This window comes from Vanessa tameamea, chromosome 2 (assembly GCF_037043105.1).
Source record: "Vanessa tameamea isolate UH-Manoa-2023 chromosome 2, ilVanTame1 primary haplotype, whole genome shotgun sequence".
Classification (NCBI taxonomy): Eukaryota; Metazoa; Arthropoda; class Insecta; order Lepidoptera; family Nymphalidae; genus Vanessa; species Vanessa tameamea.
The window spans coordinates 6,994,806-7,010,440 of record NC_087310.1 but is presented as its reverse complement, the minus strand read 5'-3'; the positions used below and the strand labels follow the sequence as shown (position 1 = coordinate 7,010,440).

The window sequence follows — 15,635 nt, the reverse complement described above, 5'->3', positions numbered from 1 at the left end:
TTCACCCACAATTATTCTATAATTTCAGAAAGTTTCAATAATGTAAATATATAAAATATTCACCTTCTCAGTTCTCACACTAATTAGGTAACACATAAATATAAATCAAAAAGTTACTAACCGTGAGCCGAGATGGGCCAGTGGTTAGAACGCGTGCATCTTAACCGATGATTTCGGGTTCAAACCCGGGCAGGCACCACTGAATTTTCATGTGCTTAATTTGTGTTTATAATTCATCTCGTGCTCGGCGGTGAAGGAAAACATCGTGAGGAAACCTGCATATGTCTAATTTCAACGAAATTCTGCCACATGTGTATTCCACCAACCCGCATTGGAGCAGCGTGGTGTAATATGCTCCAAACCTTCTCCTCAAGGGAGAGGAGGCCTTAGCCCAGCAGTGGGAAATTTACAGGCTGCTAACACATTAACAACAACTAACCGTGAACGACACTTTAATTTTAGACACACGCATTCGATAAGATCGTATTTCTATTGCCTTTCTTTCGTCACGTGACATCTTAAAATACATTTCTAAACATTTTGTTGTTTTTTGCAAACAGATTTTTCGATCGACGATAACCTAGCTCTCCAGTTCCGCGAAAACTACAATGTTAACAAACTGGACATAACAGTGATTGTAGTGAACAAGTGACTACATGACCTTATGATCAATACAACTGTCACGTTTTAAATATCGATCATGTAGCTATTTCGAGTGCCCCATACATGCACACACATTATTTCGTTTGAATTGTTAGTATTTACGAAATATAATTTCAGAACATACTAGCTAAATTAGGTTCTTCCATAATAAATAAGTGGGTTCTCTTAAACAAATCTGATAGTGATCATAATATTGCTGTCTGTTTTGTAGTCTGTCTAAACTGGTTAGAGTCTACTCGCGTGTCTCGACGAGCACATAAAACCGTCGGGTCGGTCCTTGTCTTCCTATTGGATTATGACCTCAACATTATGTATTTCTATATCTCCTGTGCACTTTTTCTTTTTAGTATAAGTTTTATGTACTGTGAGTTAAGATTAAATAAAAAAAAAACAAATTTCATTCTGTCGAGTGTTTGGAAACGAATTTTCATACATATATATTTTTAATACCGAAAATGAAAAGTTCTGTCTGAGAATAGTAAAACAATACCTACTGTTTTTTTGTTAAATCTAAACTTACGCAAACCAAATCAAAGGCAACAATACTTCTCATTGAGAGCAGTGGACGTGTCTGCATTAAAAACTTAATAAATGAAGTTTATTTTGGGAGGGATGACCTAGATTTTAGGCGGTGCAAAAAATTTGGCTACGCGTTAACCAAACATTTACGAATTTTTGAAACACAAATTACATCTAAAGCGTAAGTGGAGTCAAGCATTTTCTTAAATAATTTGAATTTAACGATTTGCTAGTTAACAAATAACAGCTATAATACTAACAGCTAACAAGTTAATAAATAAACAAGTAAATAGCTACTAATTAGCTAACATTTGCTTTATTTGTTTGCAATGTGTTTTTATTGTTATTATTTACATGATTATATTGCGTTAGTATTATTTTGAGTTATCTGAATGCATTTTGTAGTTAAATTAATAATATTAAAATTAATATATATATATTAATACCTATATATATTTTTTCGAAGTGATATAAAATTAAAATAACACTAAAGGTAGGTATTATGTAAGAAAAGAATGAATGAAATATAAAAATAAATAAATACAAAAGGTCTTATCAGACGCTGTTTCAATTCAATTCATTCAACTGGATAAGTAATCTGTGGATGTGCAATTGTAGTACGTCTTGCAATATCAATTCACATAGTATTTAGACCGACGCTATATACGAGTGCATATATTCCTTTGATGACGGAACGATCTTTGGTCACTATCAATCCTTCTACGATAGAAACGATAAAGTAGACTAAATACTTATAAGCTGCCACAGTGTAGGTATAAGATTTTATTGAAAATTTTCACGTGTGTGGCGTCGATCTTAATTACATTTACATTAAACATGTATTCTAATTTCTTTGACCACAGTTCAACTCGTTTCGTCGGCCAAATAGGCGTCAAATCAAGTCGTCTGTTTTAAAAAAATGAGTTCAAAAAAGGAAATAAACGAAGACCTTGTTAATGAGAGACGTAAATGCAACTTTAATATTCAAGAAGTTACACATATCATTGATGGTGGTGTAGAGAATACTCTACAAAGAAAGAAAATCGGTAAGTTTAAATTATTTAATTAATTTTATATTTTAAAATATTCAAACAAATAAGAGCAACTTGCGACATACATATAATTGGCAAGTGTCGTGTGTCAAATATATTAAGAAATATCAGGCAAATCTATTGTCGTTTAACATTTAAAGTTTAGTCGAGTGAATTGGGATATTTAAGTAATTTAGAATGAGAGTAAAAAGCCAAATACTTTTTTTTTACTTTGTTTCTATATATTTCCTTTGTGCCCGTCTGGGTCTGTTCTGGTGTGGTGGAGGAATTGTTATTTCAGTTCATTGGCAGTGGCCAATGCGCTGTTAAGCAAGGGAAACGAAAGATATTAATCATAGATGTTTCGTAAGATATTCCTTTCACTGCTATGTCTATAGGCAGTGATAATAAACGAATGGTAACGATAAACGAATGGCCCACCTAATGGTGTCTTTCTATAACAAATTAAAACAAACGATTAAATGCGAATAGACCTTATGTAAACTTAGTCATCCATAATATTATAGACTAAACATTCCATCAAAAATGCGACTGCCGTATATTTTCTTATGGACGAAAAAATAAGTGATAGGTATAAATATATTTTAATATAATATAATTCTAATAAAGAATAATTACATAGATTATAATACGTGATTACCCCCTATAATGTTAACTTATATTTAAAGGAAACAGTTCAATATAATATGTTATATATTTGAATATTTTTTAGCTAACACCTGTGTGAAAAATAATAGTACTTACATTATTTTTCTAGCGATAGTGGAGTATTTACAACGCCATCTCTCTCAGAGGTGTGTGCTATCTAAACACGTTTAGACCTTGGACCAGAAAAGGCTCATTCTGATTTGCATAGAAAACCTTGTAAATTAGTTTTCATAAAACCGGTTTTTTATATAATACTTTTACGCGAAGCGAAATGACTGCTCTAATTTTTGCAGAATATAAATATTACGATTCATTTTGATTCAATTTTTAAATTTAGGTATAGTCTGAGCTTAGTCATGAAATAATATAATTTAACTGGTAGGCAGGTCTTTGTGCAAGTCGGTCTAGTTAGATACCATTCAATTATTGGTTTTCTCCATCATTTTTTATCCGAATATCCTAATATACTGATGGTCATATACCAGGCGTATTTATTATTCTACTATACTTATGTAAATAATTTAAGTAAATAATATAAGCAAGGACTAATATGTATGTACGATGTATATACAACGATGTAAATACATCCATATTAATCTCTTTATATAATTTGCTTGTGATAATGATCGTGTTACCTCTGAATGACCTCAATCGATTGACGTCATATACATACATATAATATTTTTGTGTGTATCACATATCAAAATTTTCAATAAATACCTATGTTATTATATATAAATATGTATAAGTATTCTATGTTGTCTATCTCGATCATGACATCATCATGACGTTCATAATGAAAAATGATATCGTTGAAATTAAAATTATGTAAATTTTTAAAAATATTGTAAAGAAATTTAGAAACAAAAAAATAGATCAGTTCTATTTTATCTATATCAATCAAGATAGATAATGAAAAGTGATATCGACTAATACAATTTGCATTTAACATTGAAATTAAAATCATGTAAATCTTTAAAGAGATTTTATTTTTTGAAGTATTTGAATTTTAATGGAAAACATAAAAATAGATTTATATAAGATAGCTTAACCTCATTCCATGGCATTATGTTCGCTGTAGATAGAATAATGATGATTCTATTGTGACTTTTAATTATAGAGGACGTTGCTCTGAATGGAGGTGCGTCATTGGACGACGTCCCAGAAGAATGCATGAACTTGAGGGAAAGATATGAAAACGCTTTAAGGAAATCTTGCGTGTATGCTAATATACTTAGAAATGAACTCCTTGAAATTACTGGTATAGAAAATTTCGGGTAAGTTGTGTTTTATTTCACCGGTTTTTAATCGGTAATTTAAACCTCTTTTAAAACTCAATATTTTTCAAACTAAATTAATTATGTATCTAGTATTCATAAAATATAAGCATATATATTTATTTAGTAGATTTAATAAAGTGTGTTAATAAAGTGTTAAAATTGTTTAGTTTGAATAAAAGTTGAAATAACAAAAATGTTAGTTAACTTGCACGTTAAATATAAATTAAAATTTTAAGTCTTCAATGATATAACATTAAAATGAATATTTTTCTAAGATAACATCGCTTCCAAATTATGTGCAACGAAAAAACGGCTCCGAAACGGTTGGTCGGATAACTAGTTATAACAATACAATTTTGACCTCGACAGTTAAAATTAGCCATACTTGAATCTAAAAGCTAATAATTAGTGTTCATATCAATGACGTTCTAATAAATTATAATAGTCTATTTTATTAGAATATCATTGGTTCATATTGTAAGAACTTAGTCTCAACTAAGAAATAAAACGATGTTTTTTAGATTTTCTTATATATATATATATATATATATATATATTTTATAAGCATTATAAATAATGTTTTACTCGATGCACAATGAAAAATATATATCCGAGAGTAAATATTCATGTTTGACTAAAAAGATAATATTATAATGATTAATATACAAAGTGACAGATACTCGTCCGTAATATACAGATAATCATAATTCATATTATAATATTTAATATCTAGTATTACATTTTAATTGATTCTTACAATATGTTTCATTTATGACATACTTATAATATAAGCTAATAGATTAATATACCAATTAAATATATATTGCTAATCGTAGGGTTTAAATAATTCTAATTTCGATAATTAATTCGTAAATCATACAAATAAGTGCCTTTTTACGGGTAGACAGTCATATCCTTTTTTCACGTATAAACCTTTAGCATGGCCCCCTGGGGGGTTTTTATGTAACAAGATACAAATAAAATTGAAGTCTACTATCTAATTAATCATTACTAATGTATTATAAAGACGAAAGTTTGTATGTATATACTACGTTTATTACTCTTTCACGCAAAAACTACTGAATGGACTTTAATAAAACTTTACAATAATTTAGCTTACACATCAGAATAACACATAGATTATAATTTATAAAGATGTTGTTTGAATAATACCTGAAAACCAATCCCGAAAACTAGTCAATTTTTAAGTATAAATTTAACTTCTACAAAAATGTATACAATTTTAACGCAGAACACCAGTCATAAGACGTACTGGAGATGCATTTTTCAAGGACATTTCACCATTCATGTTACACCTTGGGATGTTCGTGCCAACAATCATGGGGCAGTGTACTGCTGAGCAGCAGGGAATTTGGCTGCCGAAAGCTTTAGACATGCAGATCATTGGCGCTTACGCACAGGTAGGTATTAAATAAATAAAAATAGCTGAGGAATCACGCTATCCTTAGGGACAGTTAAATAATTGCTACAAACATGCTTGTATGTATTGTAAACATAATCGTAAGTGCGATAAGAACAGTAAAGATACTCAGGTGATACTTTTTTCACTATAGAACAGTCGTCTTAGGTACGTACCTAAGTATTTTAGAGGTCAATATACTCGTATTGTGTTAATGCGGTTCAAAAAAGGTTGCATTTAAATTAAGGAGACGTATACAATATACGATTATAATGCATTTACATACATATATCAGCGTTAATAAACAGATATACATCTGGAGATTTCAAAGTAAATAAAAATACTAATTTTAATGCACTTATCTAATACAGTTTTAGTTAGCAGGACTTGAGCCAAAAAGTTATTAGGAGAGTATATTATTAGTAAAATTTTCAGTGAGATTTATTCCTCGATATTTTTGAATATGAGCTCTTCCAAAATTTTGTATTCATTAGTAATCGCCACGTTGTTTTTATGTGTCCTTTTCAAGTACTTGTACATATCGATATTAGATACAGGAGTATTTCCTTTATTGAAATATAATTCGGTGCTTGTGATTAAATATAGGTTATTGATTACGATTTACGACTTATTTTATTATTTCTATTTCACTAGCGTTGACAGGCTTACTGTTCATACCTATATAATTAAATTTTGAAATATTTTTTATTATGTAGACGGAGCTCGGCCATGGGACTTTTATTCGAGGACTCGAAACAACAGCTACGTATGATCCTAAGACAAAGGAATTTATTCTTTACAGTCCTACAATTACTTCATATAAATGGTGGGCTGGAGGGTGTAAGTTAAACAATATTTGCCAATAGTTTTTTTTTTAAAACGTATCGTTTTGTTTTTGTTTTGCTTAATCAAGAGTATATCAGTAACTTTGACTCTATGGATTATTAAAGAATTAATTTAGCATTTTTCTATTTTTTTTTTAGTGGGAAGGACTGCTAATCATTGTATAGTAGTGGCTCAATTGTATACTCAGGGTAAATGCCATGGCGTTCATCCATTCATTGTTCAGATCAGGGATTTGGATACACATATGCCTCTACCTGGTATAAAAGTTGGTGAAATTGGACCAAGAATGGGTTTCAATACCGCAGACAATGGATTCTTAGGATTCAATCATTTTCGGATACCAAGAATGAATATGATGATGAAGAACGCACAAGTGTTGGAGGTAAATTATTTTTATGTTTTACTACTGATATAGTTACGTATTGCTCAGAGAAAGTTCCATTTAATTAATTACATTGATTCGCGATTGACATTACTGTGATCCTTTATATAGGGGCTTTTTTTTAATAAACATTTATATATAAATAGGCAAAGATAGTTCATTACTTTTTTACTCTGTAGGATTAAAAAAATAAATAATAGAAATAAGAGTTAAAAAATATATTCAACATAAATTGTTATACGATTTCTTCAATTTTTTTATAAACATTATTGTTGAATTAGGACAACTAGGGGAATATATTATGTTAATGAAACCTGACTGAGGTGAGGTGACTCTAAATTATTCATTTTAATTAAACTGGAGTTCATTGGTCTTAGACACTGTTTTGATTGCAAGCTGACACTTAGACCAAAATTTATGTGAATCACCTGTTTTAGTCCCAAATATTTATATGATCACAGATTATTTATCTCTCCTGACATAATAGAAAAGCAATAGCTAAAACGACGATATTGCGATTTTGCTAAAAAATAATAACAGAGTACTTTCGTTGTATTCTTATAGATTTAATTTTTTAGGACGGTACATACGTGAAGGTTGCGAGACATGGTAAATTAACTTACGGGACGATGGTGTTCGTTAGAGTGACACTGGTGAATGAAGCATCGTTTAATCTTTCCAAAGCTGTGACAATCGCAGTACGATATTCTGCTGTGAGAAGACAGTCTGAGTTAAGGCCAGGGTATGTATTCCTAATACATAGAACATTTACTGTCTCATAGGTCTAGTGGCTATATAGAGCCACATATCCCGAGGCTTTGGGTTCAAGCCTCAGATCGTGCCGTTAAAAATTATTGGGATTTTCTGTCGAAAAATTCTCTGTAACTGCCCGGTAGCCCTTTGGTAGTTGGAAGTGTGTACACTCCCGTGCCTCGGGCAGCCCGTAAAGGGCATGCGGTTGAACAGCGGTTTATGAGTGAGGGAATAGAGAGTGCACTTGTTGAGCTGTTGAGAAAGCTGCAAGTAAACTTTTGTACTATAATATATCAGGACACTACGTAGTTGGATAGGTCCTTCTCAGTTGACAAGTATCTCTTGAGTTTGCTGAAATCGATCAGGACGACATCATTATCATAAACATAACGAAGTACATAATATAAGGCTATTTGATTCGCTCGCTTTGCCTCTTTAGTTTTTATATGTAAGCAGTCGGATAAATATTTCTGGAATACATACGACACAAACTATAAAATATATAAGATGATAAATACAATTAATATTACGAAAACTGTTTGTACGAAACAAAACAAATGAATAAACTAACAATAAACATTAATATGCACATATGAAATAGTGTGCTGTTTATTAAAATGAGAATAATTTAGAGCGCATACTCATACTGTTATATATTTTACATTAATTCAGGAATTCTTTATTTATTATTATTAATACATATATATGTTATGCCATATTTGAAAGGTTAGCAATATGTTATCTTTAAAATAAAACGACACGTTAATTTAGATTGAATAATAATAAACGACTTTGCTATTGTCATGAGAAGCAAATTTATAAAAAAATTAAGTATAATTTTTATTATTATTTCATCCTTCCAGGTCCGCAGAACCGCAAATACTTGACTATCCAACGCAACAGCATAAGCTGTTCATTTGCATAGCGACCGCGCATGCCTTCCAGCTCACTGCGAATTGGCTCTGGCACACCTTCACCGTCGTCCAGGCTGAAATGAGAAAAGGAAATATCGATACTTTACCTGAGGTGAGCTACAGTATTTTAAAATATTAACAATGTTTAATAGTTTTGTTGACACATATTAAATATCTTTTCTTCAGGAACTCAATTAATAGATTATGAGGAAAAAACATCCTGGCTTTACAATATTAAATATATGTACAAATGTAAGTGATATTATAGATATATTTTTAATAAATAGCTTAAATTTTTACCACTTTTCAGCTTCACGCACTATCGAGCTGTCTCAAAGCCGTCAGCACGTCGGACGCGGCGGCGTGCATCGAACAGTGTCGATTCGCGTGCGGCGGACACGGATACATGATGTCCTCCAACCTGCCCTACCTGTATTCGTTCGTAGCTGCCACCAGGACGTACGAGGGCGACTACACGGTGCTGCTGCTGCAGACAGCTAGGTGTCGATAGATCTCTAATAATCGTTTTATGGTATAGCGTAAGGATAGCGAAATGAAATGCTTTGTGTCAAGCTTAACAAAAAAATGTAACCATATATTTTTTAATTTAATTACAGGTATTTGGTAAAAGCGTGGGAGCAAGCTGAAGCTAAAAAGATTGTGACTCCAACAGTTGCCTACTTGAATCGCTGCTTCGATACAAATGAGAAAGTCGCCTGGACTAATAGTCCCGAGGGAATTATCAAATCATTTCAAGCTATTGCTGCAGGGTCAGTACAAAATAGTCGTGTTATCCGTAGAAACATATTTACGTTCATTAGTTATGAATATACTATATGTTTTGCTTATTTTATCGGTAGGTGGATACAGACGGGTATTTTTGAAAATATTTATAAGTATTGACACTACAAGAAAATAGTGTCTAGTAAATAGTAATGTATTTTACATTGATAGTAAGTAATTCTGTCCCTTACGGGAAAATGTACAAAGGAGGTAATGAATTGAGAAGCATGAGACATTGGTCATTAAAGTTTTAAGCCGATCACATTTGATTTCGATTTGTTGTAGATTTAATGGTAAGGTGCGGTATCTAACTGAACGGACGAAAAGAAAATAATAAGCATCTCTCAAGTCTACTACCATTTAAATTCACTCAGTGATATAACATAAAATGTCTCTACAGATAAACCATTAAAATATGGATTAAAACCATTAAATATCTTAGGATTAAACAAACATACAACAACTCTATTGATAGATTAAGTTATATTGTATTTTTATAAATCTTCAACAACCGCATACATGTTGTTAATAATATGTAAATATTAAATGAATAAATATTAAATAATATTAAATGTAATTTGAGTTAAAGTTACTTTAAGAATTAAAGTATTCTTGCTATTCTTGCTTACACAGATGCGTATCTGCGCTTCATCTGCGCCTACGTCCAATTTGATGATCTGGAACAACAGTCGATCAACATTTTAAAATTATTTCAATATAAACCAATTAAAAACGTTCTACGCTGTCCTTAGCTAGACATGCTTCAGTTTTAAGGGCGTAATACAAAAAAATAATACAGAATATTACGTCCCAAGGGTCAAACGTTTTTTTTTATATTTGTAATTATAAAGTGAATATTTTTTTAGGAAAATCTCATTATGTGTTAAAAACATACGACAAAGGATAAAAACTGGAATGGATTATGAGGACGCTTGGCTTATGACGACTGTTCAACTTGTTAGTGCAGCTGAGGTAAATATATTCGTTATAGTCTACTGTCACGTACTGAAACATTCTTGGGATTGTCAGGAGTCACCTAAACCGCTTCTTTTCTTTTATTATGCTACTCTAACATAGTTCGGCATTAATTAAATTAAACTTACCTCCTTACTTACATATGTCTTATATATGTAGCTAATTTAAAACATTAAGTCATTCTGTTTATTTTAATATAAATAAACACTAACATATCTTAAAAGCTAATAAGATATGTCGATACAAATATTAATATTGAAACATGTAGTGCAATATGTAGTAAAGTCTCCATCGATTGACAATAAACAGCCCTAGGAGACTCAAAGTCCAAATATAATTTATGATAAAATAAATATTATGTGCAATTATTATATCATAATTATTTTTATCATGTAATTTGACGAACGTCGATTATTGAGTTTATCAATTTTTTATCGGTCACTTCATTGTCATTCAATAAAGAAAAATAATGTTATTGTTTTCAATAGAGCTCAAAGGGTATTAAATTCAATTTTATTGCACAAAAAACTTATAAGAAATTCATGAGTACAAGAATACTAGCTGCCCGTCCTGATTTCATTCAAATAAAATAACAATTTTATTTACTCCTGTTACAACCAACGCCTTTTCAAATATACACAAAAAAAATCATCGAAATCATTCAGGTAATTTAAAAACGTTTAGGAGTAATTCAATTACATACACATGTGCAGAAGATTTATGCAAATAAAAGTAGATAAGATTATAAAACGAATGGAAGTCTACTAATTTTATTGGTAAAGCTATTAATTTTATTTGAGACATCTGGGGCTATCTCTAGATAGAATGCTTGCTCTCAATCAAGTATTATCAGAGCTGGGTTTAAAGATCGGGAGGCCCTAGGGCGACAAAGGAGGCCTGAAGCAACAGAGAGGAGAGAGAGAGTGGAGGCCCTAGTTATTATTTGACAAACTATTTTGAACATTTTCATTTCTGTCACTAAGGTTTGTCAACAATATGTTGACTTTCTATCAGTAACTTTTAAAACAGTGTCAATATACTTACTGTTTTAAAAAATTAACTTTATTTAGATATTTAAATATATATTACATTAAAATTGTTAACTCCTCAGAATCTCTATTGTGGGGGTTCATTCTCATGTGTAGGCCCCAGGGCAATAGCCGCGTTTGCCCTCCTCTAAATCCAGCACTGAGTATTATGGTATTTTAAACAATACTCGAAACATGAATTCTAATTTCCTAAAATGCCATAAATTAATAACTTTCATATTATTGATATATACTTTGATTTGGGCCTTGGTCATAATTCCTATGACCATACACACTTTTCAAACTAGAAGCAAAGCGTCATTATGATAAAAAACACCCAAAAACATCCTTCTCTTCTTCAGTTCTGTTAATTACCTCCGCTTTTTTAGGGATCGGGTCACCAGATTTCTATTTTCACCGTTTTAATTATTGTTTTGATGTGTTTGATTATAGGAGTTTTACTGCTTTTTTATTATTTTTCTTCATTCCTTCTTGATCGTCAACTTACTTACAAAATAAGATCACACAACAGAAAAATTTAATCATTTTATAGTATTATGTGACAAAACCAATAGCGAATACGTTTGTCTCTTATTAATGGTATTCTTTTGTTTTAGGCACATTGTCGTTCAATGATTTTAGATACGTACTGGAATGAGATGCAGAGACTAACAAAAACTTCGAGTGATAACGTAAAGATGGTGTTGTATCAGCTGACCACTTTATACTTAGTATACTGGGCCTTGGAAAAATCTGGTGATCTACTACGGGTAATATATTTTTATGAAACAGTGAATTTTAAATAGTACAGGTATTCTGTAAATAGTGAGCCGAAACTCATCGCAGAAAACGAACGTCTTATGTCAGAATGTGATATGCGATATTGACTATAATAATTAAGTATAAAATTTTTACGATACACGCATTAAAATGGCGTATCACGTAAGTCTTTACGAGTGAGATACAAAATGAATTCTTATAGAATCACACTGCAGATATCATTATATTTTTATGGTAATATTTATATGTAAATTATTTAATTACTAATTGTTCCGGGTGGTATTACCCGCGTATCTTCTGTGTTAGTAGCGCGATGTCTATAACATATCTCATTCAATAGTATATTTAACCTAAATTTTCAAGCTGAACTGTAGTAGTGGTTCTTGACATTAGCTAGTTTAGATAAATAAACTCTTAGCTTTATATATTAGCAGATTCAAATAATTTAACGATTACAAAACTAATGGAGAAATAAAAATTTGATCGAAGCTACTAGTAGCATCACATGGATATGAATGAACAATGAATCAATTCAAATAACAAAAATATTCTACTGTATTTTTTTTAATGTTTTATATAACACTATTGTATATTCAATAATAATAAAATTATAATGCTTAACCTCGATGTATTTGATTTTTAGTATACGTCAATTACTGAAGGTGACATTGATTTACTCCAGAAGGAGTATGAAGATTTATTAGTGAAAATCAGGCCTAACGCAGTGGGACTTGTAGACGCGTTCGATTTAAGAGATGAGGTTAGTGGTTTTCATTGAGAATTTACGGTTCTACTTATAAACATCATTAGTTTAACAATGCTGAGTATTCTTGTTGCGAATGTACTTGGTGGCTTAGTGCACCACTTATATTCTACCGCTAATTAGCAATACTTACTGTTGTGTTCCGATTTGAAGCGTGAGTAAGCCGGTGTAGCTACATTCACAAGGGACATAACATTGTAGTTCCAAAGGTTGATGGCGCACTGGCGATGTAAGGAGTGATTACAATTTCTTACAATACTAACATCTATGGCCACTGGTGACCACTAACAGGTAGACCATCAAGACGATGATTGTGGGTTTTACTAGCCACTTAGGAGCAATAAGTACAATAGTACTATTAATAATACCTATTGATTAGATATTAATGTATTTACCTATTTATATATTTGTATTTTTTGTTACGGTGTGAACAAGTTTATTGGTCAAGATGTTTGTAGGCAGAGACAACATCTATATAATCTATGAGATAACAGAGCGTTTATCATACAAAAGAAACATTTTTTTTCAATAATATGATATATTTATTATTATTTATTTGAACAACAGTATACCTACTGCGAAACCTTTGTGTTTTACTTTATCACTATTCATTGTTTATTCAGACTGATAACTGGGGAATTGCAATCTGTACTGAATTAATTTACTAGATATAAAACATAATACATTGTTGACTTTATGTTTAAGATATTGCGATCTACTCTCGGATCTTACGACGGTCGGGTGTATGAAAGACTCATGGAGGAGGTCCAGAAGAATCCTCTAAACAAAGTACCCGTTGACCCAAGCTTCCAAAAATATTTAAAGCCCTTTATGAAATCTAAAATATGAGTTTTGGAATTGACGAACAAAAGCACATAGCAGTTGAAATGGTAAAAAAATAAAAAATTGAAAAAATTATTAATTGTCTTCTGGGGTCTGAATATTAAAAGATATTTATTGTAAATAGGAATGTATGCATAATTATCCTAATGAATTCTATTTTAATTGTTAAATACGTAGTCTGGATAATCTGTGTTTAAATTAAGGAATTATAATGTACTTACTGTACTTAATAGATTTTGTAATCGAAATATAATATATCTTCGGTTTTCTTTGATAAGTTATTGCGGGGGATTGTGTGAATAAAGACTGATAAAATTTGTTGTTTGTTGTTTTAATGGATGTCTTTTATCAAATGGTCATAATTTATAAACACTTATCCTCATCGATAGTTTCACGTAGCAATCCACTCATTAATTCATTAGCTTGTATGTGCAATAAATCTTATGTATAAATATACCCTTCGCCTTAATTTTCATCTACTTTATTAAACTCTTCATATACGTAACACATTTTAGTCTGTAAATGTATTCTAGCGTGCTGTTTATTTATTTTTTCATAATTATTTTTATATTATCTATTATTTTTACTGTAACAGCAGTCTTTAGTGCTATGTATACTGGCTAAAATACTAAGCGCTATCGCGAGAACGGATAATAGAAGTGTGATATTAAAAACATGTTTTAAGTCAATCTACCTATCAGCAGGTAAACGTCGAAAACGTTACGTCTATAAAGGCTAAGGCCTTCTCTCCGTTTGATGGAAGTTTAGAAGCATTCCACAAAGCTGCTCTAATGTGGATTGGTCTACATGTTAGATTTTAATTTAGCACATGCAGGTGTCCTTAAGTTTTCCTGTAAAGCCGAGCATGAGATAAACTATAAAAATAAATTAAGCACCAGAAAATTCCATGGTGCTTGTCCGGGTTTGAACCTAAGGTAATGATTTAGGTATTTTAACCACTAGGCCATCTCGGCTCAACGTTTCAAGTATTAACTAATCAAATTCGATCTTAACATTTACAATTATCGTACCTTATTAAAATTCGCTTACAAGTTTGATAAAAAAAAATTCACGAGTCTGCTTGAACAAATTTTCATAAAGAGATACATTATGCAATGTTTAAGAGATATATATTTTTATATCTATTTAACATTATTTATATTTATTTGCTCGTTACGTATTCTCTAATATGTAAGCACTCGTACTATGTACATATGTATTGCTATACACTCAATATACGTTGCAATACTGGTTGTTGCGGTCGGCGAAATTATACTGGTTTAAATAAGTTTCTTTATAAACTGTTGTAACATCGTGCATTCGTCTAGGTTTCCTAATTTTTGTATAAATTACGGTTAAGTCGTTATCATACGAAGCTGCTATTTATAAACGCACTGAATAATAATTATTAAAAGTTATTATTTTATTAATAATGAGGTGACATTTTTCGGGTTTCTTCACTGAATTATATCCTAAGCCTATACATAAAATTTATACGAGAAGATGCAGCGCGTTTTGGAGAAGGATTTAGTATAACACATGGCAGATAACGTTTGTCAACGGATTAACTTATCATTTTATAATAGTTGTCCATTTGACTTAATACCTTATTGATAAATGTCTTAGCTCTCATTCAAGTCCCAGGCTATCGATGAATTATTCCAATCGAAGAGAAAACAAAATTAACAGAACTTAGATTTGTTTATTCCATGTAGTTTTCTGATATGCTATATTGCACTATACCTATGCACTTTATATGGAAATTGTCTAATATGTCTGATTGGTCGATCGGTGTAAATTCATGTCAAAGTTGTTCATTTGTTTTTGCTCGTCCTGTGACAGGAATAGGCTGTAGATAAAATTAAATATTTAAGTAGCAACGCACCTTTGCGTGGTCTGAAATAACTTAATAAATATGGTTTAATTGTCTATCAATAGTAGCTCAGTGCACTATGTTCTATTTTATTGACTATTGCTGTTAAAACT

The 15,635-nt window shown here is 31.0% G+C and overlaps 1 protein-coding gene across 1 annotated transcript; it reads left to right on the top strand.

Moving 5' to 3' along the window:
- The first annotated feature begins 1,946 nt into the window (after nt 1-1,946).
- On the top strand, nt 1,947-13,969 carry LOC113401426 (probable peroxisomal acyl-coenzyme A oxidase 1). The gene is made up of 13 exons (XM_026641362.2): nt 1,947-2,228; nt 4,003-4,159; nt 5,415-5,583; nt 6,299-6,422; nt 6,566-6,810; nt 7,389-7,552; nt 8,427-8,589; nt 8,788-8,978; nt 9,095-9,247; nt 10,127-10,232; nt 11,881-12,033; nt 12,687-12,803; nt 13,512-13,969. Exons 1-13 carry the CDS (start codon nt 2,102-2,104, stop codon nt 13,653-13,655), a joined length of 2,013 nt encoding a protein of 670 aa, XP_026497147.2. The 5' UTR covers nt 1,947-2,101; the 3' UTR covers nt 13,656-13,969.
- Nucleotides 13,970-15,635: the final 1,666 nt, after the last annotated feature.